This window comes from Danio rerio, chromosome 7 (genome assembly GCF_049306965.1).
Source record: "Danio rerio strain Tuebingen ecotype United States chromosome 7, GRCz12tu, whole genome shotgun sequence".
Classification (NCBI taxonomy): Eukaryota; Metazoa; Chordata; class Actinopteri; order Cypriniformes; family Danionidae; genus Danio; species Danio rerio.
The window spans coordinates 50,296,806-50,322,709 of NC_133182.1; the positions used below are offsets into that span (position 1 = coordinate 50,296,806).

Consider the following 25,904-nt stretch of genomic DNA (forward strand, 5'->3'; position numbering starts at 1 on the left):
GGACTTACAAGGATTTACACCTGATTATATCCCGCAGGGCGAATCCCCCAAAGACTGACCTTGCAGTTCACTATTGCGATTGGCTAAGCAGACTCAACCCATTCGGCCAAATTCCTCATCTCTCTCTCTCCCTCTCTCTCTCTCTCTCTCTCTTTATTCTGTGTCTCCGGCTTTCTCTCTCTCTCTCTCTCTCTCTCTCTCTCTCTCTCTCTCTCTCCATTGGCTGTTGTTTATCCACCCTGCCTGTTTACCTCCATGAGTCATCCGTTTGTCACATTGCAGCTCGCGGTTGCTTTTGACTAACGCTGCCTTTTGCATAAAAGCCCAGCATTAATCGCCGTGTTCTGACAGGATGACAGAGGACTAGAGACAGGTTTCACAAAGGTATACTCAGAATTCTGGGACACCCCCCTTACCACCCCCCATGCTGGCATCTCTCTGTCCCAGCTCCTGCTTCCCGCTGCAGTCGCTCTGATGAACAGCAGAATTGAATTTCATTAGTTACATTGTCCCTGTTTTGAGCTTTGTGCCGCTTCTCTTTTCCTCCCCCCCTCCTTCTCACTCCTTATCCCTCTCTGCCTGCCAGTCTTAAGCTCCCCCCCCCCCTCCCTCACTCCCTCCGTCTCCTCCATCTCTCCATCTCAATGCGCCACAGCTCCTCCCTCCACCTTGCTCAGTGCCGACTCCTCCCTCTCCATCTTTCTTCCCTCACTCGCGCTCCGGCTCTCGCTCTGCTGGGTATGGCATGTATGTGAGCGGGTGCACTCCTGTTTACATGCATGCCTGCATCTGGGACAGACTCTCATGTATTCTGTGGACTGTAGCTGCTCGTGCTCCACACTCTCCGAATTTCCTGGACCCCTAGTCTGCGTGGAGGATTTGTGTGCCGTTTTTGTTTTTCCACTCACTCATGAAATTCTTCAAAGGCCTCCTGTGTGCCACCCTGCCACTCTGGAGCGATTCGGATCTAAGCTGCACTCCGGCAGAATGGAATTGCCAAATTTAGACTCCACCGCATGACGTTTCTGGTAAGAGCAGTTTGCATTCAGTGCCAGATAAGCATTTTGAGAACTCTGAGATCCTGCAAAGGGCTAAAGAGAAGGGGGGGAGACGAGACTTGGATTTTCACGGGGGAAATGTGCTTGAGAGGGATAGGGCACAGGCTCGGAAGAGAAAGATGCTGAATAATGCTTTTGAACCGGACACGGGACATATTACTGTGGATTGTCATTGCACAGGGTGGGGGTCATTTGCTACAAATGAATAACTGGCCATGTGAGAATTCATACATATTTTCACCTGCACCATGTTTCTAAAAAAATCTCACCCCCCTCATATTCTGAGTATTTCTCAGTGGCCAGGTTATGATACGTGTTGTCTGTAGGGAATGTATGCAAGACTTTTGAATGTATTTTTGCTGCTGTGGTTATGGTTTATTGCTCAAGGCTCTTTCCTTTGCAGGACGCATTATGGAGGAAAATAATGTATTGCTTTCGATGTGTTTGAGTCTTTAATTCACAGTCCTCATTATTGAGCCTCTTTTCCTCTCTTCTCTCTCTCTCTCTCTCTCTCTCTCTTGCTCTGCCTTTTCTGTTTCTTGCTCTCTTTTTCCTCTCTCCCTGTTTTACTGCTTGGAAGCAACTTCCTCCGCAGCTAATGTGGCGTTTAAAGGAATAACAATATTACACTTCATTTCTTAATCTTGGCTGGCTGTCAAAAATACATTAAGAGGAGTCTTACTGGATACATCAAAGATTCATGCTATCTCAGTGTTCTCATTTCTACATCCTTTACAGCTGTCAGATCGCTTTATCCATAGCTTATTACATAAATGTGCATCAATAAAAGTCTATAAATATGAGGGTCATTTTTTTATATAATTCATGATCAGACACAGGCCAAAAATGAGGTGTGAGCCGATTCAGATTCAACACGCCATGTGCGATGCACAAAAAAAGTCCTTCTGCTGATTTATTTCACAGGGTTTTCCATCAAAACACAGTAAATCTGCAATATGCATATAGGCTTGTGTTGGGTAGGAAGACTGGAACATGAAACAACTGTATGGCAACAGTATCCTGGCCACATTCTGAAGATGCTGTAGTTGCCAGCGGAGAAATCCAGGCCAAAACAATCCAGCACTGAACGGCGGTACAAATATAACAGCCTATACGTTGAGATATGTTCCAGTGCGCTGGCGATTGTGTTAAAAGGCAATCTTCCCATTGAGCAGATTCTCAGCTGGTGGTAATAGCCATTATGATAATGCTGCAGTCTGATAACAAACAGCAGATGAAACAAGATAAGGCAGTGCTACAGGAGAACTGCATCGCCTCACGCTCTTGTGCCGAGCATTCACACATAGATTAGAGCCTGTGCCTGTCAGTCCTCGTGTTTTCACAGCTCTTGCGAATGATGCAGCTCAGGCAGAAAAAAGGGGCCAAATCCCCCAAATCATTGAAATTCAGATCCTTTCCGATTGCGAGCCCACCAAATCCCTCGCTGCTTTCCTATTCAATCTTTTTGGTACGCTTTTTTAGGCACTCAGTGAGGGCCTGCTTTCGGCCACGGTGGCATAGATACACAGACCGGGTGTGCGTTTGTCCTCATTGTGGAAGGATGTGAGAGTCGGACGCCATCAGCGCAGCGGCTCGTTTCTGTCACACAAAATGAGGGACTATTGAAATCGGCTGTACATAGCGGGAAAGAGCGAGGGGCTGCTGTGAGAGGCGACCGAGTGGCATATCAGACAGCGCACACTCACTCCAGCCTCCCACAAATGTATTCAGAAGGTCACAGAGTCGCTTCACTGCAGCAGACTCTCCCATTAAAATTTAATCATAACAGCTTTATGTAAAAAGTCAAAAATATGAGACCGGGCCCAAGCCTCACTTTCATGCCAGCCCGTTTCTAAGGCATGCGAATAAAAATGCCGTTCATCAGCTTGAAGCAGTGCTATCTGTCGTTTGGGAGAAGTTGTCTTCATATCTCTATTGATCATCTGGGGGGCAGCTGATGGCTAAATTTGCGCCTTGTGAAAGGTGAGAGGAAGATATCATCGATTGTATCAGGCAGAGTAATCAAATTATTAGCCTCGGATGGAGTGCTGGTCAGAGGAACAATGCTAGCATAATTCAGGAAGCTCGAGAGTGATTATCCCGTGGCTAATTTTGCGAGATAAGCCCCTTCCTAATAGAACTGTTGATAAAGAACTCCAAGGAGCTCGGCTAGAGCTAGATTGCTTTTGGGATTACGGTCGTCCTATATTCAATCCACATTTTCACTCGTCTTTTGTTTCAATTAAACCCAAAACAAAGAGCCCTGTGTTTAAAAGAGGAAGAGTGCTTGGAGTAATTACCAGCTTTGCCTGCTGGTAGCGGTGATTTTAAAGTGAATCTCGAGAGCATTAATGAGGAATGAAAAACACTTTATGGAATTATTATTAACCGTTGCCGGAAAGCTAAGGGGAGGATTGACATGGGACCGGGCCCAATTAGACTTTGCGCCATGACAAGAACCTGACAGCAGCAGTAGCTTTGCAAATATAGATAGAGCATGAGCTGAAATAACCTATATAACGTTTCAGCAGGCGGATGGGTGGGCACATGTGTGATACAGGGCACAATCCACTATAGACTTTGAGTCCCTCTCAATAATTAGAAATGGCCAGATTGTCCTTTTGGGAATACTTGTGCTGCTCTGCTTCACTTTGTTACAGCATTCCGTTGTTGACGTGACAAAATTTATTTTGCCTCAGCTGTCTAACAGCTCGCATAAATGTCAAATTGATGGCCAATCAGCTTAAAGTAGGTGGGGTTTACTATTTCAAGTCAAGTCAAGATGGCTTTTATTGTCATTTCAACAATATACAGTGCAGTACACAGTGAAATGAAACAATGTTCCTCCAGGACTAAGGTGCTACATCAGTTTAGTTCATTAATCTTTATTTTTATAGCGCTTTTACAATGTAAATTGTGTCAAAGCAGCTTAACATAGAAGTTCTAGTAAATTGAAACTGTGTCAGTCCAGTTTTCAGAGTTGAAGTTCAGTTTAGTTCAGTGTGGTTTAAATTTCACTTGTTAAAGTCCAAACACTGAAGAGCAAATCCATGGATGTGCAGCTCCAAAAGTCCTAACCAAACAAGACAGTGGCGACAGCGACAAGGAACAAACTTCACCAATTGACAAAAGTGAAGGAAAAAAACCCTTGAGAGAAACCAGGCTCAATTGGCGACGACCATTTCTCCTCTGGCCAAACTTCCCATGCAAACAACATATCAACATAAATTAAGAAGTTAACACAGGGCTACACACTACTATACAAATTGAGAAGAATGACATACAATAAGATAAACTCAAATAAAAATAAATAAGAATAAGTGCACAAAGTGCGGTTTGTGCAACATTGTTTACAGAAGCCGAGTAAAAATGGAGATCATTTAAAAGAATGTGAGATGAAACTGAAGTAGTAAAGCATATCATTTCTGACAGCAATTTTAGTATAAAAATATTAAACCACCAACAATAATATACAAACTACTGACCATTTTTTCTCAAAATTAGTTTTAAAATGAAAAATATGATCAAATTTACACGATCAATGTAGAATACACTCTTCAAATAATTGCAATAGTGGAAAGCACGATTGCCTCACTGCAAGAAGGACAGTGGTTCAAGCCCTGGCTTGGTCCATTGGCATTTCTGTGTGGAGTTTGCATTCTCTCCCCGTGTTCGGGTGGATTTCTTTCTGGTGCTCCGGTTTTCCCCACAGTCTAAAGACATGTGCTATAGGTGAATTGAATCAACTAAATTGGCCGTACTTTATGAGTGTGAATGCAAGAGTGTATGAGTGTTTCCCAGTGTTGGGTTGCAGCTGGAAGGGCATCCTCTACGTAAAACATATGCTGGATAAATTAGTGGTTCTTTCCGCTGTGGCGACCCCTGAAGATTAATAAAAGGATAAAGTCGAAACAAAATGAATGAACATTTTCGAAACCTTTTTTTTTTTTTTCATTGTAGCAAGTTAAATCCACAATTGGCATCAATAGATCCACAAAGAACCCTTTACATTCATGGAAACATTTTATTCCACAAAAGGTTCTTTATAGTGGAAAAAGGTTCTTTGGATCAAAGGTGTAAAGCTCAGCAGCCCTGCAGAGATCTGTTCAAACCCTGCACCAACACACTTTCCTAGAGCCTTCAAACAAGCCTGAAGGATGTAACTAGCTGGATCAGGTGTGTTTAAATGGTTGGAGCTAAACTCTGCAGGGCTGTTTTTGACACCCATCTAAAGAAATTTCTTTCCCTTACTGTAAAGTTTTAATGGATGTTAAAGGTTCTTCAGATTGTCTTTTTTAAGTTCTTAACAATAATAGTAAGGCTTAAATAATCTTTAATTAAAAGGCAAACCAAAAATAAAGGTCATTATACAACATTCATTCATTCATTCCAACTATATATTCTTTTAAACTTAGTCCCTTTATTCATCAGAAGTCACCACAGCGAAATGAACCGCCAACTTATCCAGCACATGTTTTACGGAGAGGATGCCCTTCCAGCTGCAACCCATCACTGGGAAACATCCATATACATTCATTCACACTCATACACTACGGACAATTTAGCCTATCCAATTCACCTATACCTCTTCACCTAAAAGTCTTTGGACTGAGGGGGAAACCGGAGCACCCGGAGAAAACCCCTGGAGAACATGCAAACTCCACACTGAAATGCCAACTGGCCCAGCCGAGGCTCGAACCAGTGACCTTCTTGCTGTGAGGTGACATCACTACTCACTGTACCACCGCGCCGCCCCTATTCTAAAACAACAACTGTGAAAAAATTCCTGTTTGGTTCTTTCTGGAGTCTTTATGTTTAGGAGTGTGGAATTATTGGTGTCATTAAAGAGCCTTTATTTTTAAGAGTGTAGTTGTGAATGTGCTGAGTTTTGTTTTCATCGTATTAAGCATACAAATGAACTGTGCGCAAAATACTACTTGATTACTTCCCAGCTAAAATTATTGTCCTAGAATTTACTTCATTATTCTTTTTCTTGGAGACATGGTTATGGCCATGCTCACAAGGAACGGATGTGTTTTATTGTTAGTAGCAAGAGACAGAAACACAGTGCATCTGTTTCATTTCCAGTCTTTGAAGGATGCTTATTTAACTGCAACCATCACATATTGCTCCATCGGCAGTTAGTCAGAAGACCAATATTTGGGTGACAGGTCGTAACTAATTTCAATCTCAACCATGCTTGGAATTGAAACATTCATGCCGTTCACTCAATTTATGATTGCACGAAACTTCCAGGCCACCAGTCATCTCAGAGTAGGGTCTGGATCACTTGTTTTATGGTGCTTTTCATTTTCACTGGAATTAAAAAATACTTTTACCGTACAAGATTAGCAAGTTCTGAAGAGAAATCTTGAGGAATGTGTATTCACATTATAAAAGACACTCTACATAGTCTAATTTCAGAATGCTACTCTCAATTCCATATAGTGTCCATATAATAATCCTCTCCATGCAAGAGTCCCACTTTGACGGTTTAGTCATACCTTTTGTTTGAATGGTATAAATTTCAGAGCAGTGCTTGACATTTTTGCTTCAATAAGTCTAGAGTTTCTTGTGTTTCGACATCAAGGTTCATGTTAGTTTTTCCTTTAGTGGAATGTAGCTTTCCAAACCATGGGCTTTGATCTAAATCTTACTGTCATCAAAAAAACAAGATCAAAAGAGTGGAGTCAAATGGAAGCAAACAGTTGGAAGATACGTCTCTGCTTTGAATGCTGCATCCGTAGGCTTAAAACCCAAGCTGATTTGGTATACAAAGTTGTTTGTGTGGGGTAGGAAGAAGACAAATGTATGGGGCAAGCGGGGCTGATTATTGATTTGGCTCAGGTCCTCACTGATTAACTGCTGTTGTAAATACCGATAAAGACACCTGCTTATGTTGTGATGAATGGTAGCAACTTGATTTGCCACTCACAACTCGAGCAGTCTTAGCACTTTTTTTCAGCGACCTAGCATCCAGAAATCATTGTAAACGAAGAATCTCATTTTCACTGCGCTTTGAATTAGGTGCTAGTCAGTACAACAGTTAACAGATTTCCAGTCATAGCGTTGACAAAGATTTAATTTTGATAAGGTATTTCTTGTTATAGTTTTAAATCTGCATTTTGGCCTAATCCCAATTCTATTTTTGTACCCTTAACCCTTCCTCTTGGCCATTGGAATAGAGTGTCAAGGGGAAGGGTTACAATACAATATGTACCCCTTAGAAATGGGACAGCACTACAACACCTGCACACGTCATCATATGTCATTGTGATCTCTTGCTCCAAATGAGATCGATGATGGCGACTGCTGTAGTTAATCCAGTTGCGCAGTTTTTTGGTATTTATCTTCAGGAAAACACTGAAGGCAACGATATCAAGTTATCATAATGATATAATGTGCCAATAAGTACTTAACTCTACTGTGCATTTACACATTGGCCATATTCATCTATGTAAACACAAAAAACAACATTAACATTATAGCAGACACTGTAAAAAGATCATTCTCTGCCACTAGACTTTTCTGACAGGGTATTCGAGTGTCATCGAGTCACAGAATGTTGTGGGACTGCTATTCAGGAGTTATTGTTATATATTGTAGATATCGAAATTTAGCTTTATTTATTTTAGCGTTTTTTTTTTTTTTTTAAGATAATGATAAAACACAAACGTCATTATGAATGTGTTAAAACATATGCTTGTTTGTTGTAAAAATTCATAATAATGACAAAGAATACTATTATGTGCATCTCCTGACTTCCATGTGCTGCCGATGTAGATGATGTAATCTGCGAAATTTTCTCATGCCTGGGTTTCGAGTGTGGTCGTGGAAAATCTCTTTTTCGAAGGGGTATCTAGCCTTTCCCTGCTTTTAAGCTAAAGATAATTGGGACACCCCTACCCCTTAACGTGAACGTGCAAAACGAGGGGTAGGAGTAGGGGGAAGGGCTAAGGGGAAGAATTGTGATTTTTCCTTAACTTTAGAGCAATGTCAAGTAAAAAGAGGTGCTAATGTCTGACTTAGTGGCGGCTGTGCATTAAAATGAATTGATTATAAGCCTAATTTATGCGATGAAGGATTTGGATGATAGTGCTGAGTGTAAGATTAACCCTGTGTTAACCCTGTGCACTTTATACACATAAATACATATTTGGGGATAAAAGACCAATGGATTTTTAAACCAGAAAGAATATTTCTACACATAATAGGATTCATAAAAAATTTCTAATAACTGATTTCTTTTATCTTTACCATGATGACAATCCATAATATTTTATTAGATATTTTTTAAGATACTAATATTCAGCTTAAAGTGACATTTACATTTTTTAACAGTGGTTTGTTGTGACAATCAAAATATACATTGCTTAAGAGGGCTATAATATTGACCTTAAAATGGTTCATCAAAAATTAAAAACTGCTTTTATTCTAGCCGTAATAAAACAAATAAGACTTTCTCGTGAAGAAAAAAATATTATAGGAATTACTGTGAAAAATTCCTTGCTCTGTTAAACATCATTGGGAAATAAATAAATAAAAAATCCCAGTAGGGCTAATAACTTCAATTGTGTGTGTGTGTGTGTATGTGTATGTATATATATATATATATATATATATATATATATATATATATATATATATATATATATATATATATATATATATATCACTCCACTTTGAATCAAATGCTAATCAGCTCAGCAGATAAGTGAAAATGTTTTAAAGAATAAAGTTGTTTGCTCTCCACCAGTCGCACAATGATTCTAGTAGACTCCAGCTGTCACAACTGTATCCATAAAACATTTCTTTACATAAAAGTTTTAAATGATCAGAGTACAAATGAATTGAATATTACAGACACGGAGCAAATGGGTCACCCGTGCCATTTGTCAAGCAGACTGGATGAGTGCAGACAACCAATTACCCGCAATTTAGCAGATAACTATTTATGTATTGGGAATATTTAGATAGCTGTTAACCACTGATTTGCTTCGAACTGTGAAATGTGTGCAGTGTGATCGGGGATGCCAGAGAGGGAGGAAAAGAGAGAGCGACAGGCAGAAGGAAAGGGATGATGAATAAATAGATTGCAAGAAGGAACAAAATGAACTCCCTCAGGCCAGTATAGCCAATTAGTTGCTGCACTGTATATTCCCTTTATTTTTTTTTTGACTCACAGTAGCTTTCTATTAGACTTTTGTGCCTATTAGAAAACATTATGCTTAGTGGTGTCATTCGCCAGCACAAATGAATCATTATTTAATCATTCTTGATTTTTAAAAATAAAAATCAAAGCAAAATTAAGCAAAATCATTACTTCCTCAAAATGTTTTTCACAGTTTCTGTCTTGTTTCTCATTTCCTTGTTTGTTTTTCAGCATCTCATATGAGAATAAATGTGATTGCAGCTTGGACTTTTTATGATTTATGAATCATGAATTTTAATTTCACCTCAAATAAACTTTCTAAAGTCATTTCATGCTCTAAGGCGGCGACCTTAGTCGCATAGTTTAATCAGTTTCACTCACTATGGTACAATAAATAATACTTTCTTCTCAAAATTACACAATGATGAATAACCTCGCCATTAACAAATGCCTCTTTCTTTGATATACTGCTATGTTAATAGAAAGCGCAAAGCCCCTGCTGTTTATTGTCAATATTTTTTTTTGTCTCCTCCAAAGTAGGCATAACTCTCTAGAGATCAAAATGAGTTATTAATTACTATGTAAAATGTGTTGTTTCATTATTATCTAAATGGTAATTTAAAACCTTGACTGTAGCACTCATTTGCCTCAACAGGACTGTGTTTGATGTACATGGAGACTGACTATTTACATGTTTTCTCATTACATCAATTAAATTACAAAATAAATGTCATTAATCTGTTAAATTTACAAAGAACAAAAAATCACTACTATTACAGTTTGAAAATGTTAATAATAATGTAATTTAATGTGTATTTATTTAGTGCATTTATCATGTATGGCCATACACCCAAAGCGCTTAACAAATATGAAGGTGGGGGGGGGTCTCTCCACACCACCGCTAATGTGCAGCATCCATTTGGATGATGCGACGGCCAGTATTGCCAGATGTATCTGACTGATTCCAGCCCAAAAACTATCCAAAACCGACAGAAATGCAAAAAAACCCGACCAGTCATCTGTAAGAACGTACTCTTTACTACAAGTGCCATGGGATTTTTAATGATCACAGAGAGTCACAACCTCAGTTTAACGTTTCATCTGAAAGGTGGCTCTCACTGACAGTATAGCATCCCCTTCACTTTACTGGGGTATTAGGACTCGCCCAGACCACAGGTTGAGCGTCCCCTGCTGGCCTCACTAACACCTCTTCCAACAGCAACCTAGTCTTCCCATGTGGTCTCCCATCCAGGTACTGACCAGGCTCAGCCCTGCTTAGCTTCAGTGAGTAACTGGTCTTGAGCTGCAGGGTGATATGGCTGTGGCATAACACCTAAATATGTTATGTAATACATATTAATGTGTTGCTTTGCTGTTGTGTATGAGGCATCCTGGCATTTAAAGGTCACTTAGTAGAGTCACACTAACACACACACAATTTATTTTTTAATTGTGGTGACATATAGGCATAATGGTTTTTATATTGTACAAATTGTATTTTTTTTCGCCCAATACCAACTCTACACGTACAGTAATCCTACTCCTTACAAAAAATCATTCTGAATGATTTATAGGCTTTTTGGAAAATGGGAACACGAAGTAATATCCTTATGAGTCACCTTCTCCTAGTAATACCTGTGTCATACTCATGTCATTATACAAATGTGGGGCCTAATACAGTATGTAACACACACACACTGATCTGAGACACAGTATTTGAGGAATTTAGGATGCAGAATTGCACAAATGGTTATTCAATAAATGTTTTGTTCCTGCTTGTGTTTGTGTATACTATAGTTTTATTAAAGTTATAAAAGTCCCTTTTAAAATCAGAGGTCACCACAGTGGGATGAATCGCCAATTACTCTGGCATACATTTTACACAGCGGATACCCTTCCAGCCACAACCCAGTAACACCCCTACACTCTCACATTCATACTCTCACACACTACAGCCAATTTTGTTTACACAATTCACTTATAGCACATGTCTTTAGACTGAGGGGAAACCTGGAAGAAACCCACATGAACACGGGGAGATCATGCAAACTCCACACAGAAATGCTAACTGGTCCAGTCGGGACACAAAACAGTAACCTTCTTGCTGTAAGGCGATTGTGCTAACCACCGTGCCACCATATATAAACTTAAAAAACAAATTTTCTGTTGATGCCAGTGTTTCATAGCTTTGCAGTGGTTTGATTTTAAAAGCAGTATTTCCTGTCATGAATTTAAATCTGTATTTAACTTTATATTATTTAATTATGATCAGGCCAGACAGAATCAGTGTACGTTTTTATATTTCTGCGCAGCATTTTGTATAGAATCTGCAGATTTGGGTGGAATGATTTTGGAAGTATTGTAACTTAAAACTTAATATATGAAATAAGAAAGTAATATATTTTAAGCTTTTATTTATTGTTTACAATGCAAATCCAATTCGATTAACTTATTTGGTAAACAAAGCAAGTCTCTATTATTATCAGGGTTTCTGCAGGAGTTCAATTGAAGATTTTTAAGACATTTTAAGACCATTATGAATGAAATTTTAGATTCATAAAGAGGTTAAAGCTAAAGAATTTTCCAAATGACCCAGATGAAAAAGATTATATTTGATATCAAAAAATATTATTATTTAATACATTTTATAATACAATAATACATTAATAATAAACAATTAAAATATTTTATTTCTGAGCTAAATATTTAACATTTTGTGCAAAAAAAGCGAGCTCTTCTTGTATTTATACACTTTTTTTTCAGAACATAAACTTTCTTTAAAATAAAATAATAAAAAAAAAAATGAACAAATGTTTTAAAAACTATAATAAACCAAATCTATGGACAACAATCTGACCAGCTTGGTGTCCTCAGCAGTAAATACATGAAGAACTTTTAAACAAATGTTAGGGAAAATAATTTAACCATTATGATAAATAGATATAAAAAATTACCTTTTTAAATAAAAAGATTAAAGTTTTGTTGAGAGAGATTGTTGGTGATTGTATGGGTCTTGGCTAGGTTGGGTAGCAATAGATGAACTAAGGAAAATTGGGACCTGTTTAAAAAAGATTTAAGACCTACAACACAGTATTTCAGTAAATGTAAAACTTTTTAGGCCTAAAATTTGGATTTTTATGACATTTTAAGACATTTTAAGACCCTGCAGAAACCCTGATAATATACTTAAAGACGGAAAATATGACTTTAAAAACTGTGTTGTAAACAAATCAAATAGTTTTTTTTATATTAGTGAATAATATTACTGAAATTATAAATAAAAAAACTGAATAAATATAAATTTACACACATTTACACAAGTAAATAAATAGACTCAATGATGAACTGAAAATCTACAGAAATCTGTGGATTTCTGTGTGCGCAGATTTCATGTGAGTCTAATTATAACCTTAATTTAAGTGATGAGGGATTCGTAATGTTTGTGTAAGGTTAACCTTGCCTGCTTTATATGTTTGAATATGACATTTGTTATCAATCATTAGGATGCACTTCATACCCCTAAATACAAATGGAAAATGCTTCTTTAGATTCTCACAATGTTCTTTACACTAAGAAAATGTGTTGCTCACTGCAAGGTTCTTTTGGGGGTTCTTTTATGGCATTGATTCTCTTTTCAAAACCTTTTTTTTTAAAGAGTGTAAAACCCAAGTAAACAGAGGTAAAGGAATGTGCAAGTGGGTCACTCCCAAGCTTTGCTTATTTGTCTTGTTTGGTCAAGCCGAGACTCACCGCCAAGGTCAGGACTACTATGGTGAACAGGGAGAGAAAATAAGCAGACTGCGTATATAGATGGTCCAGCGTGATATTTTTTCTCTCAAGGTTATCGCCAGGATGAAACGGAGGGGACGGAGTGGGAGAGAGAGAGCGAGCAGGAAGATGGACCTTTGGGTTGAATTACATTTGTACATGAGTGGGAGAGACAGAATATCATCCAGTGAGCACTCAAACACATGAGCGGTGTAACATGAAAATATAAAATCAATTTAACTGATAGTCGTCCTCTGTGGTTTCAGAGGACGATGAATCTTGATATCGCTGTGACGGGCTGGGTTCGGTCTGTGTAATTCACGCTGAAACAAAACATCCATGAAAAACTATTTTTTTGGCAAAGGTAAATCCTCATATTTGCTAAGAGATTCAACCTTAAACATTAATTTCTCTGTGAGGGTCTCTAGCTTAAACAGATAAATAGCTTGGTTTTCCAACGTTGGAGGCAGAATTGATTTTGCCCTCTAGCTTGACAGATAGCCCTGAAAGTAACAAATAGCGAAGAAGAGGACAAATCTTTGAAGCGCAACACTTATTAACTCCATGAGCTTTGGGAAGGTGCAGTAATCTAAAAGAGATCTAGTCCTCCATTAGTTGAGGAAGAAGGCATCAGGCGGCAGACACCTTGTGAAAAAGAAGCCTCGCTGATTCCTCCCACCCGCTGACAACAGATAATTGAAAAGCAGGACTACAGACCCCTCTGAGTACGAACCGGATACAAACTTGTCAATTAGCTTGCTCATATTTCATTCACTGATTGAGTCTGGATTGCTCCTGTTCAAACCCGTGCCGTGTTGAATATGAGTTACAGCGGCTGTTGCAATATGGCAAAATAGGGCATTACATTTGAGGGTCCCTCTCTCAGAGGAGCACTATGTTAAAATAAACTTACGGTTGACACTTTATTTCTTCCCTCCAAGCTCGTGGGCAGGGTTGAATGGGTATGACCTTCCCGTGTTACTGAGGGAAAAGAACAGAGGAGAAAATGTAATTTCCACCACAGAGATCTTAGGAGCGCAACCCACTTTAAACGGCATGCAGCCTGTCGTGTGGATGAATGTTGGGTAGTAATTATTAAACAAAGAGAATGCTTAGTGCGCTTCTAAAACGGGGATGTTGATGCATGCGCAACATTTCGGGCTTTTAATGGAAAGAACTGCATATTTCATTGACCTCTTAAGTGAACAGACATTTATGACAGCAGATATAGTCTTGTTACGGGCCTGATTTGACTTTAACAAAATGCTACTCTTTATTTTTTTATATATATATATATTTATATTTATTGTACAACTACAAAAGAGTCAAGCTTTAGGCAAATAATCAAATCAACTCTTTTTTTGAACTATTTGAGTGAAATTTTAATGATCTAATCTAGGGCTTGAGATTAACACCCGCCAACCCACCAAATTTGGATTTATTTCAGCTGTGGCATCTTAGACAGAAGCTGTTTCTCAATTTCAAGACACAGAGAACGGACTTGCTTTCTTGTGAAGACCACCAGGTTTTGCCAGATCACCTCAAAGAATGTACTCGTGAGAACAGAGAACGAGTCCTGTGAGAAATGAGATGCTGCGTTCTTCCTGATGGTCATGTGACCTTCATGCGTTTTGAATGGAAAATTATTTAAAAATTACAGCATTTGTACAACGATTGATTGTGTTTTTTTTTCCACTTTTCTATGACTTGCACAAAACCCTTACAAATATATTTTGCACAAAACAAATAAAACAGATTTTAATAAAATTTTTAGCAAATAAACGACCTTAATGTGTTTATGCATTTATTAAGATTTTCTATGGTTTACTTTCACCATTTCATTTAGGGAAACTCCTGAGATAAATAAGTTTTATCTTTGAACTTTAAAAAAAAATCTATATAAAATGCTGCTCTTCCCACCTCCTTTTTTCAATGACGTCTGGGACTTCGAGCAAGTTCAGTACTTAGGTCTGCATCGATATCAAGAATGCAATATGTAATGTGTATTTATATAGCGCATTTATTGTGTATGGCCTTACATCCAAAGCGCTTCACAATCATGAGAGGGTCTCTCCACACCACCACCAGTGTGCAACATCCACTTGGATGATGCAACATATGAATGTAAGAACACATCTGGGAACTTTCACGCATCCTTCATTCTTGCGGTCTTGAGTTTTGGAACTCAACTTTGACAGTTGATGATGACATTTCACAAGGACGCAAGATCACAGAAAAACACACATTGAGGCTGTGTCCGAAATTGCATACTTCCATACTATATGGTGCACTAAAAACAGTAAACGAGCCAATTAGTACTGTTTGTGCATATTCATAAAACTCAAAAAAAAAAAAAAAAAAAAAACAGTATTCGAGAAGTACCCTGATGACCTGCTACTTCCAGCGAGATTCTGAAGTGCGCATCGGATGGACGCAACATGATGCCCCGCGAGAGATTTCCTGAATGGTAGTGAAGCGACGCAACTGATGAGGATAGTACACATGATAATGACAAAATGGCAGATGTATTACATTCGAGTTCCATTTATACTGCTGACATTCCTACTGTATACAACTCACTTTTCTAACAGTCGAGTAGTACATTTAAATTCAAATGCAGTACCTACAGAGTAGTAGGCGGTTTCAGACACAGCTTGAGAAACAGCCAGACACTCCCACTAGCCACTTTGGCTGGTTGAAAATATTTGTAGTTTTCTTAAAAGCAAAGTTCGACAATGAAAGATGGCCCTCAAATGAGAAGCAGCATGATAGACAAAAACAACTGTGTTAACATGAGCAAAAAAAAGCAGGTGAATACAGAATAAAAAGAGGATCAGGATGAGACACAGGTGCATAGGTGATGTGATACGCGTGTGTTAATTAGCATATGCACTCCTGTTTCCTTGCGTGAAGCAACCATTTTGCGATCGGTTCTCTTTAAAATAGACTGGAAAAAAGGGATGCTTATGCACCTCTTTCAAGAGTGTTTTTTTATGTAAGCAGCAGTAGCTTTTTCTTTAAACATTCTTTGAACAGATTATTATGGGCCTTATGTTAACTGTGTGCATGTGATCATCCTTTCATTGTTGCTAAGTTAATTGTCATCCTTTACAGAAACATTGCTTTAAGATTAACTTAGATTAACTTCCCATTTGTGTACTTGGTAGTTAATTAGTGATCCTAAGCCTTTAGCCAGGACTGTGCATAGTTTTAAATACATGACAATATTTATTGTAAAATGTTATTCAACTGAATTTTTTTAAGTGTTGAATAAAAAGTGCAAACTATAATATATTTGTTGCTAGTTTTTGACATTTTTAAATTATTATTATTATTTTTTTTTTGGTGTGGCCTGCAGAGGAAAATTTGGTACATCCTGAATGTTGAGCCCTGAACAGACATGTGAAATAATAATTAATTGCAATGCAACAACATCAAACCACTTCCGATTTGCTTATGCTCATTGAGCAAAGTCATACACAGCACACAAAACTGTGAAATGAAGTCATGTGGACATAATGCAAAACTTAAATCAAGTTATTTTAGCATTCAAAATCAATTTATGCATAAAAAATATAATTTCCCAAGGAACAAAACTGTGGCTAGTAAAAAATGGTGAGTGTCTAGTAATGTCGAAAAACTACTAGCCACAGTGGCTGGTGATCAAAAAAGTTAATGTCGAGTCCTGGTCTAATCCGATTCAATGATCTATGCTAAGCTAAGCTAAAAGTGCTCCAGTCAGACCCAGAGATTGACTCAATGGGTTATGTAATGGTAAAACGCAGCTGTTTAACTCTAGATGACTTGTAATATGAGCCTATTTCCAAACAAACAAAAAAATCTATTACAAGCATGCTACTCTCTTTTCCCACATCTATGACTACTGTACATTTCTTCAAATCAGTCAGTCAAGAAAAGCACATTTTTGTCAAAATGTATATTGCATGCCAGGACCGGTTAGTTACACTAAAGTGCCCTGAGGTAGATCTGCCTTTAAAGACACAATTCTCTTCATGGAAATTCAAGCGGGGGTGTTGACTAATAAGATGAGCTATTGACCATGTGAGTGAGTTCACTTTATTGAGAATTACCCCGTCAGTGCAATATTCTGGCAGTGCAACAGAGAGAAGCAGTTTTTTTTTTCTCTCCCCTTCTTCATACATTATTCATAGTCGCCTGACAGACTTTGATTTGTATGTTTACAGAATGGGGCCTTCCTGAGCGATGATTTAATCTTTTAATTGGATAATAAATCCAACACTTTGTGTAGTGGCTTTTCAATTGCCATCAGTTGACCACCGAGGCCAAATTAGTTTCAAAGCATTTGCATACCTTAGCATTTGGGCTAAAACAAAGGTTACAGTGATTAGGAGCAGAGATGAAATTGCGTTCGGAATATATCAATTATATTTTGGGGGGAATATTTGTGCTGCCGAATGTTTATTATTCTTTTTTCTCTTTCTTTTTATTTAAACTATAATGATTTTCAATTCGCCCATTGGCAAGCATTTGCAAACTGCAGGCCAAGAAATAGCAGCACCAATGTTTACAGTTCGCTTTTTATCAGTGGTAAACAGGTAGACATTTCTGCCCATACACACAACCGGTTTCTTCCTGTGGGAGTACTGTGTGACACCACAACAGTGAATAAAATGCAAAATTGTAATTTTGGAACCAGCAACCTTGTTTAATTAGGAAAACTGTGATCACACCACAGAGACCTGCTGTAATCTTATAGTTATTTCCATCTGCTTTTGTTTGCTTGCTGAAAATTACCAAGCAAATTTGTCAATACTTTTTTTTAATGAGGCAGCACCTTTGGCCTGTTCTCTCCTCAGACTAATACTCCCAATTATAGTTAAAGGTCAAAGGTGGTTGTTTGGCAGATATTCGGAAGACAGAAATTTGCATCGCAGGAGATGTCACACATAATAACAGTTTAAACAGCCCTGCTATGCCTCCTGAGGCTTGATGCCTGCTTAGCCGGGGAAAATGGTGATAGATTCAGCGTGATTAAAACATCCCGTTCTTGGCAGCTCTGTTTACGTCATGACCTTCACCCTCACACCTTCTCATGCCACACGAGTCGTTTAATCGATGTAGTAATTCTCTCACAGTGCCCCGATCGCTCTGCGGCCCGACTGTATGCAGATCACACTCGATGGATAAACGAGGGATAAGCACCCTTGACAATAACGGCCCTTTTGATCTAGCTGAGGAGCACTAATATCAAATTGTTATCGTTCAAACTACTCACCTAATTTCACACCGGAACTCAAACGAATCTCGTCCGTTTCCGACACACCTGAAGACACTCGGAGATGGAATCGGCAAATCTTTGCATTAGGCAGATGGCTGCACGCAGGCCTTTTCTTTCACCCCCCTATTTTTTTTTTTTTCCGTCAGTCTTATTTCGATCAAAATAGGCTTCTGTGAGCTGCTTCACGGTGCTGTGTTGTGTTTTGCTCTCAGCAAACATTCTTCATTCTTTCTGCGTCTTGTAGGTTTCATGGAAATATATTTATTTTTTAATTAAAACATGTGACAAAACCCATGTAACAGCTGTCCTTGAGATATTACATCACACGTTGAATGAACATTAGAGTTTTTCTATATACACATACATTTCCACTCCTCTGTTGAACCTGCATAATATCATAATGCATCCATTGAGCTTGCATAAATGTATTTGCATTCATTGACGCAAGACGTACTTATTTCTAGGTCATTTTCTCTTGCTTTGCAAATGAGAGCTACTCAAAGTTTACCCAATAAATTATTAAAGCTGGCCTGTCTATTTAACATGATTTGTATTTGACTAGTCCAATTAGTAACCTCGTGTCTGATGGAACACGACTTGTGTGTCCTTTTGACAGGTTCTCTGTGTCTAGAGTTGCTTCATGTGAATACTTCACAAGTCTCTTTCTCAAAAGTGACTAAAACTGAAAGTGCTATGAGGTTGAGTTTGCTTAATCTGTTTGTTATTTGCTTTGTCTTCCAAAGCCTTTGGTTTTAAAGCAAAATAAATTCACATATTAATTTTAGTAACTACTTTCATTTTCATTGTTGATTCATGTTTCTGATTCATTCATTCATTCATGAGAGTAAACCCCTTAAGATTCACCATCTCATTTTCAAGGTGGTCCCAGAATTATTCAAAATCACATAATAACACAAGAAGACAAAAACAAAAGATAAATTGCACAACATCCCCCACCCAAAAAAATAGAAAAATAAGAAACATTAACAAAAGAGGAAGTAGTATACTTACATGTAAATAATACAAACAAATTTACGGATCAGAGAATCAAATCACCATATAAACAACAACCTCCTCAGGAAAAACAAGTACAGTCCAAAGTAAAATATGACAGCAAAGTTTGCATAAACACCTTAAATGATGCAATGAACTGGATGTTAGCAAGTAAATTATTCCAATCTATTGGACCCTTAAACAGAAAATCTCTTTTACTTATAGATTTTTTAAAACAAGGAACAAAAAATAAGTCTGAACAGAATGTCTTACTTGATAATTTAAGGAAAAAAATACAAAACATTGTTTTAAATGATAAGAATACTTAAATGAATACCTTTAAATAAAAATGGAAGCCAGTGAATATGTCGTCTTATTTGCATATAGTATGCATATTACCTTGTATATTGTATATTACCTTGCTTCCAGATTTAAAGGGATAGTTCACCCAAAACTGAAAATTGTCATCATTAAAGAAAGACGGAAACCTGTAGTTAATAGTTAGTTAGAGGTTTTCTGTTTGCTTAAAAATATTTCATTTTGTATTCAACAGAAGAGGGGAACTCATGGAGGTTTGAAGAAAACAGTAAACAGTGGGATAATTTTCATTTTGGTGTGAATTATCCCTTTAACAATAGTTTACAATACAGCATGTGTTTGCATCTAGTTAAAACAAATTCTCTTCAGAAAAATGCCATGTAGTGTTGGGCAAGCTACTTGAATAAAATGTTGTAAACTAAGCTATACTCTACTTAACATGTAGCTTAACTACATAAACTACTTAACTACTAAAAGCTACCCTCTGGGAAATGTAGCAAGCTAAGCTAAAAGCTACTTCGCAAAAGTAGCTTAGCTACATCCAAGCTAATTTCATTGCAATAAAAAATAAGCTATTTTTGAAATTTAGATTTTTAAATCGAAGCAACTGAAATCCAAGTCAATCATATCTAAGTGATCGATAAAACTGTCAATGAAACATATGAGGCAAAATTGTTCTGTTCATTTATTTACTGCAAATAATATGCTGTACTAATCAGAAACAAATAGTAGAAGCAAAAACAAAACAATCCAATTAAACCAAGTGTTACACATTTAAAATACCACAGTAATGTATAGTAAAGAGAAATATTTAGGAATAAGCATTATATACAGTTGAAGTCAGAATTATTAGCCCCCTTTTATTTATTTATTTATTTATTTGTTAAATATTTCCCAAATGATGTTTAACAGAGCAAGGAAATTTTCACAGTATGTCTGATAATATTTTTTTCTTCTTCTAGAGAAAGTCTTATTGGTTTTATTTCGGCTAGAATGAAAGCAGTTTTTAATTTTTTTAATTATTAGCCACTTTAAGCTATATTTTTTTCTGATAGTCAAAAGAACAAACCATCATTATACAATAACTTGCCTAATTACCCTAACCTGCCTAGTTAACCTAATTAACCTAGGTAAGCCTTTAATTGTCACTTTAAGCTGTATAGAAGTGTCTTGAAGAATATCTAGTCAAATATTATTTACTGCCATCATGGCAAAGAGAAAATAAATCAGTTATTAGAAATGAGTTGTTAAAACAGTTATGTTATGTAATGTAATGTAATGTGTATTTATATAGCGCATTTATTGTGTATGGTGATACACCCAAAGCGCTTCACAATCATGAGGGGGGGTCTCTCCACACCACCACCAGTGTGCAGCATCCACTTGGATGATGTGACGGCTGCTACAGGACAACGGCGCCAGTGCGCTCACCACACACCAGCTATATATATATATATATATATATATATATATATATATATATATATATATATATATATATATATATATATATATACAGAACTAATTGTAATTACCATAGTATACGTTAGCTTTAAACCCTTAAGCCTTGTAGTTAGCCAGTAAACTACTTATATAAAATTAAGTGTTTCCTTTACAAATATTATTGAGAACATTACATATTCTATTCTAAAACATAAAATCACTTAAAAAAGCTAACATGAGCTATGAGATATTATAATCTCGGTCCAACTTTATATTAAGTGTCCTTAACTACTATGTACTTATGTACATCAAAAAAAAATAAAAAATGTACTTACTGTGTTTATAATGTATTTGAGAATACTTGTGGTGCTTTTAAGTTGGGATAGAGGTTGGGTTATGGACAGGTTTGGTGGTATAGGTAGGTTTAGGGTGGGTTAAGGTATAAGGAATGGTCAGCAGTGTATTTACAAATGTAATTACAAAAGTTAATTACAGTTGTAATTACATACATGTATTTAATCAAGCATACGTACACAGTAAATACATGTATTTACCCAATATGTACATTGTTATGAACTATTAATTCCTGTGTAAGTACATATTAGTTAAGGCCACTTAAAATAAAGTGGACCATAATCTCTTCTTTTTGATCTCTTCTTTTAATCTTTTTAAATAATAGGTCACCTATGGCTTTCGTCATGAGCCATGGCTGTCTTCAAAATTATGCTGTTTTCAAAATGTTTTCAAAGTGCACTGTCATGGGAACGCAATTGTAAAAATGAAGATTACTAAAACTGAACTGTAAAAATACTTTGAAAGCAAATTACACCTAAGAGAGATTTTTTTTTTTTAAATAATTCCAATTTTAAATGTTAGAATATTCTAAATGAACAGTGCATAGGGTGGATGAATGGGAATATAATTTAGCCAGGAACTATGTTTCTAACTACAGCTCCAGAGGTGTAGTCGAAAGCATACAAGAGTGACCTCACAGCTTCTTAAATGTTGGTGCCGTCACTTACTGATCTACAATTGGTAAATGTAGCTTGTGTGGACGTTACTGCGCTACTTGACTAAAAAAAATGCTTTGCTACAAAAAAAGCTTTTTGGTTTAAAAAAGTAGAGATGCTACACCCATTCTTCTGAGAAATGTAGTTAAGCTAGTACACTGACGCCATGATACATTTCAATAGAATATTTTAAAAACAAAGTGTCACTGGTTATTGAAAAGAAAGAGATTTTCAAGTTCATCCAAGATGTGTTCATTTATCTTTCAAAAAGATGTTTCTGAGGCTGTGCTTCTTTATGGGCATTGTTGTTTATGGTTGTTTTCTTTACCCATACAGTCTTTTACTTTTAATGCCTCTGTTATATCATTAATCAAAGCTCTGAGTTGCCTTAACGCAGCATGTTCCAGTGCAGTAGTCTGTTACATTTTTCAAGCATCAGCACTTTCTCCAGCACCATCTCTTGCTATTTTAAGAACAGGAGCAGAATGATTGTCTCTCAGTTCTATTGCCTTGTTTCTGTCTTATGGGATGATTCTGTCCATATTGTGACCCTTTCTCTCTGCCTTTTTTCTCAGCAGGTTACCATCAAAATGGTGGCCAGAGAGGCAAGTGGGCACAGCTACCTGGTGGCATGCTGGCAGCCCATTCTCATTCTGATGCTGGGTACTGTGCTGTCTGGCTCTGCCACGGGCTGCCCCTCTCGATGCGAGTGCAGTGCCCAGGAGCGCTCGGTCGTGTGCCATCGGCGAAAGCTGATCACCCTCCCCGAGGGAATTCCCATTGACACGCGGCTGTTAGACCTCAGCAAGAACCGCTTGAAAGCCATCAACCCTGAGGAATTTCTCAACTACCCACAACTGGAGGATCTACAGCTTAATGAGAACATAATTTCCGTCATTGAACCAGGGGCCTTCAGCAACCTCCTTGGCTTGCGAACGCTGGGACTACGCAACAATAATCTCAAGCTGATCCAGCTGGGTGTTTTCACTGGCCTCAGTAACCTCACTCGGTTAGACATTAGTGAGAATAAAATTGTCATTTTGTTGGACTACATGTTTCAAGAACTCTACAACCTGAAAGAGCTGGAGGTGGGGGATAATGACCTGGTGTTCATTTCCCACAGGGCCTTTCATGGCCTCAGCAGCCTGGAGCAGCTTACAATGGAAAGATGCAACCTGACCTCTGTGCCCACAGAGGCCTTCAGTCATCTTCACAACTTGCTGACCCTTAAGCTGCGGCATCTCAACGTCAATGTCATTCGAGACTTTTCCTTTAGGAGGCTCTATCGACTAAAAATCTTGGAGATAGCTAACTGGCCTCTCTTAGAATCCTTGACCGCAAAGTCCCTGCACGGGCTGAATATCACAACTTTGAGCATCACAAACTGCAATCTCACTGCCGTCCCTTACGTGGCCATTCAACACCTGGTGTACCTCCGCTTTTTCAACCTGTCCTTCAATCCCATTGAGGTTGTGGAGGGCAACAAAATGCACAATTTGCTGAGGCTCCAGGCGTTTCACTTAGTTGGGGGCCGGCTAGTCAGCATTGAGCCCTATTCATTCAAAGGACTCAACTACCTTCGGGTTCTCAATGTATCCAGCAATAGTCTAAGCACTTTAGAGGAATCTGCCTTTCACTCGGTGGGCAACTTGGAGACTCTAGCTCTTCATGACAACCCCCTGGCATGCGACTGTCGTCTCCTCTGGGTCTTTCGCCGCCGATGGAGACTTAATTTCAACCGCCAGCAGCCATCTTGCGAAACGCCAGAGTTTTTGCAGGGTAAGGAGTTTAAAGACTTCCCGGATGTTCTCCCACCAAATTATTTCACTTGTCAGAAGTCCAAGATTCGGGATCACAAAGCCATTCATAGATTTGTTGATGAGGGGACCACTGTGCAATTCCCTTGCCAAGCAGATGGAGACCCAACTCCCATGATTATGTGGCAGTCTCCAAAAAAGCAATTCATCACAACTAAAAGCATCGGCCGGCTGTCTGTGTCCCTGGATGGCACCCTAGAGGTTAGATATGCCCAAATACAAGACAATGGCACGTACACGTGCTTTGCTGTCAATGCAGGAGGTAATGACACCCGTTTGGCTCACCTACATGTTCATAGCTACTCTCCCAACTGGCCCCATCAGCCCAATAAGACCTTTGCCTTTATTTTGAACCAGCCCAGTGATAACAGTGCCAATGGGACTGGTGCGATGGATCCCTTCCCCTTTGATATGAAGACCCTCATTATTGCTACCACCATGGGGTTTATCTCTTTCCTGGGAGTGGTCCTCTTCTGTCTGGTGCTCTTGTTCCTGTGGAGTCGAGGGAAAGGCAATGCCAAGCCAAACATTGAGATTGAGTATGTGCCACGGAAAGTAGATGGAGAAAACAGCCCGAATGAGGGATCTCACAAGATCAGTATGAAGATGATATAAAAGACTAATCGCCATTGTGTGTGCATTACGTGAATAGGTGTTCTTTACAACAGACTTACATTGAGGGAGGAAAGAGGGCGTAATCCTTGCAATGGAATTGTGAAAAGAACATTGTTCTGACAAAAGCCTTTTACATTTTTTTTACAGACTGTACAAATAAAAAAGATCACACAGGGATTGAGTCCTCAAAGGGAAAGCAGACAGGTCATTTGAAGGTTTCAAAATTCTGTGTATTCGTTCGGGTAAGTGTTGAAAAACATAGTCCTGTTGAAATTTGTGCGAATGCCAGAATCCAGAGGACCAGTATGTGTCTATACTAGTCCTCTTGTCTCTTTTTTCTGTACATAACAGTTTCGATGTACATCGGGCAATACAGTGGTTGAATGCAGCCAATCAGAGGTTATGGGTTGTTGTTGAGCCTACTGGAGTGCATGTGCTCTATCTAGATACATGCAAATGTATAGGTCAGATGAAATCACTGTAAATGTCCATTACCAACTCTTTATAAGAGATCAATTTGTTTAAGATGATTTATTGATTAGGCTTGACAATCATTAATATCTCAAAGGTCAAGTAATAATCATTAAATATGGTTTGATGGTGCAATTTCAGTTTTCACACCTTACATAGTACCATAAAGCCAGATGTAGCGTTGAATTTAAAGCCATTCGCTTTTACTGAACATGTGACAAAATTATTGGACCTGTGGTTGTACACACACTAAACTACTATTCCATCTGACAAATCTCCTCAGTTTTATTCACCCATTGGTGAAAAGTTTACAATTTTATTGATTTAGTCATCAAAATGTCGTCAATTTGCCATGCTATAATGCATTCTCTACCAGTCTCAAGAGGCGGGCGATGCTCGCTAGGTAAATGTGCTCTACAACCCTTGAAACACTTACAGTGCTGATTTCGGGACAATGGATGGCTGTAAAACATATTAAAATGACAAGCTTTTATACTTCAATGTCTTTACTCATTTATTTTGCTCTGCTGTGTGAATTAAACTTTAAGAGCCGGTGAGGTGCAAAGGAAAATTATTGAGACGCTGCTCTAATGTGCCACTAAAACTCTCACACAACCCAGCATTTTCTGAAAAACATCTTTTCTCTGTAAATACTCATTTCAGTGACAGTCGAAGGAAAATATCACAGTGTTAGAGGATATGTGGTGCTAAATCAACCTAAGGTTATAGGTATAGAGTTTAATTAACTCAAAATGCATTGCTATTGACCCTAAAAATCATATTTTCATACTTCATATTACTCTATAAGAGAATTAATAAGAAATCTCTGCAGTGTGTGGGTGGCAATCTTATATCCCCAATGTCACAAAGGTTTACACGCTTGTTCCATCAAACTGTTGCATGAATGCAATAGCACACTCTTATGTGTGAAAAATGGCTCCATATTAAAACTTCAGCAAATGTATATTGGTTGCTGACTATACGTATACTATAGGTCAT

The 25,904-nt window shown here is 38.0% G+C and overlaps 2 protein-coding genes across 4 annotated transcripts in view; both read left to right on the forward strand.

Moving 5' to 3' along the window:
- acana (aggrecan a) overlaps nucleotides 1-25,904 on the forward strand; it is a 904,300-nt gene that overhangs the window by 575,601 nt on the left and 302,795 nt on the right. The window lies entirely within an intron of this gene.
- lingo1b (leucine rich repeat and Ig domain containing 1b) lies at nucleotides 711-25,406 on the forward strand. 2 transcript variants are annotated; one of them, XM_005166467.6, is made up of 2 exons: nucleotides 711-1,028; nucleotides 22,581-25,406. In XM_005166467.6, the coding sequence occupies exons 1-2, from the start codon at nucleotides 1,017-1,019 to the stop codon at nucleotides 24,432-24,434; spliced, it is 1,866 nt and encodes a 621-aa protein (XP_005166524.1). In that variant the 5' UTR covers nucleotides 711-1,016; the 3' UTR covers nucleotides 24,435-25,406. The 2 variants fall into 2 exon arrangements, with proteins under 2 accessions (XP_005166524.1, NP_001004576.1); NM_001004576.1 differs by having other exon boundaries at nucleotides 724-1,028; nucleotides 22,578-25,400.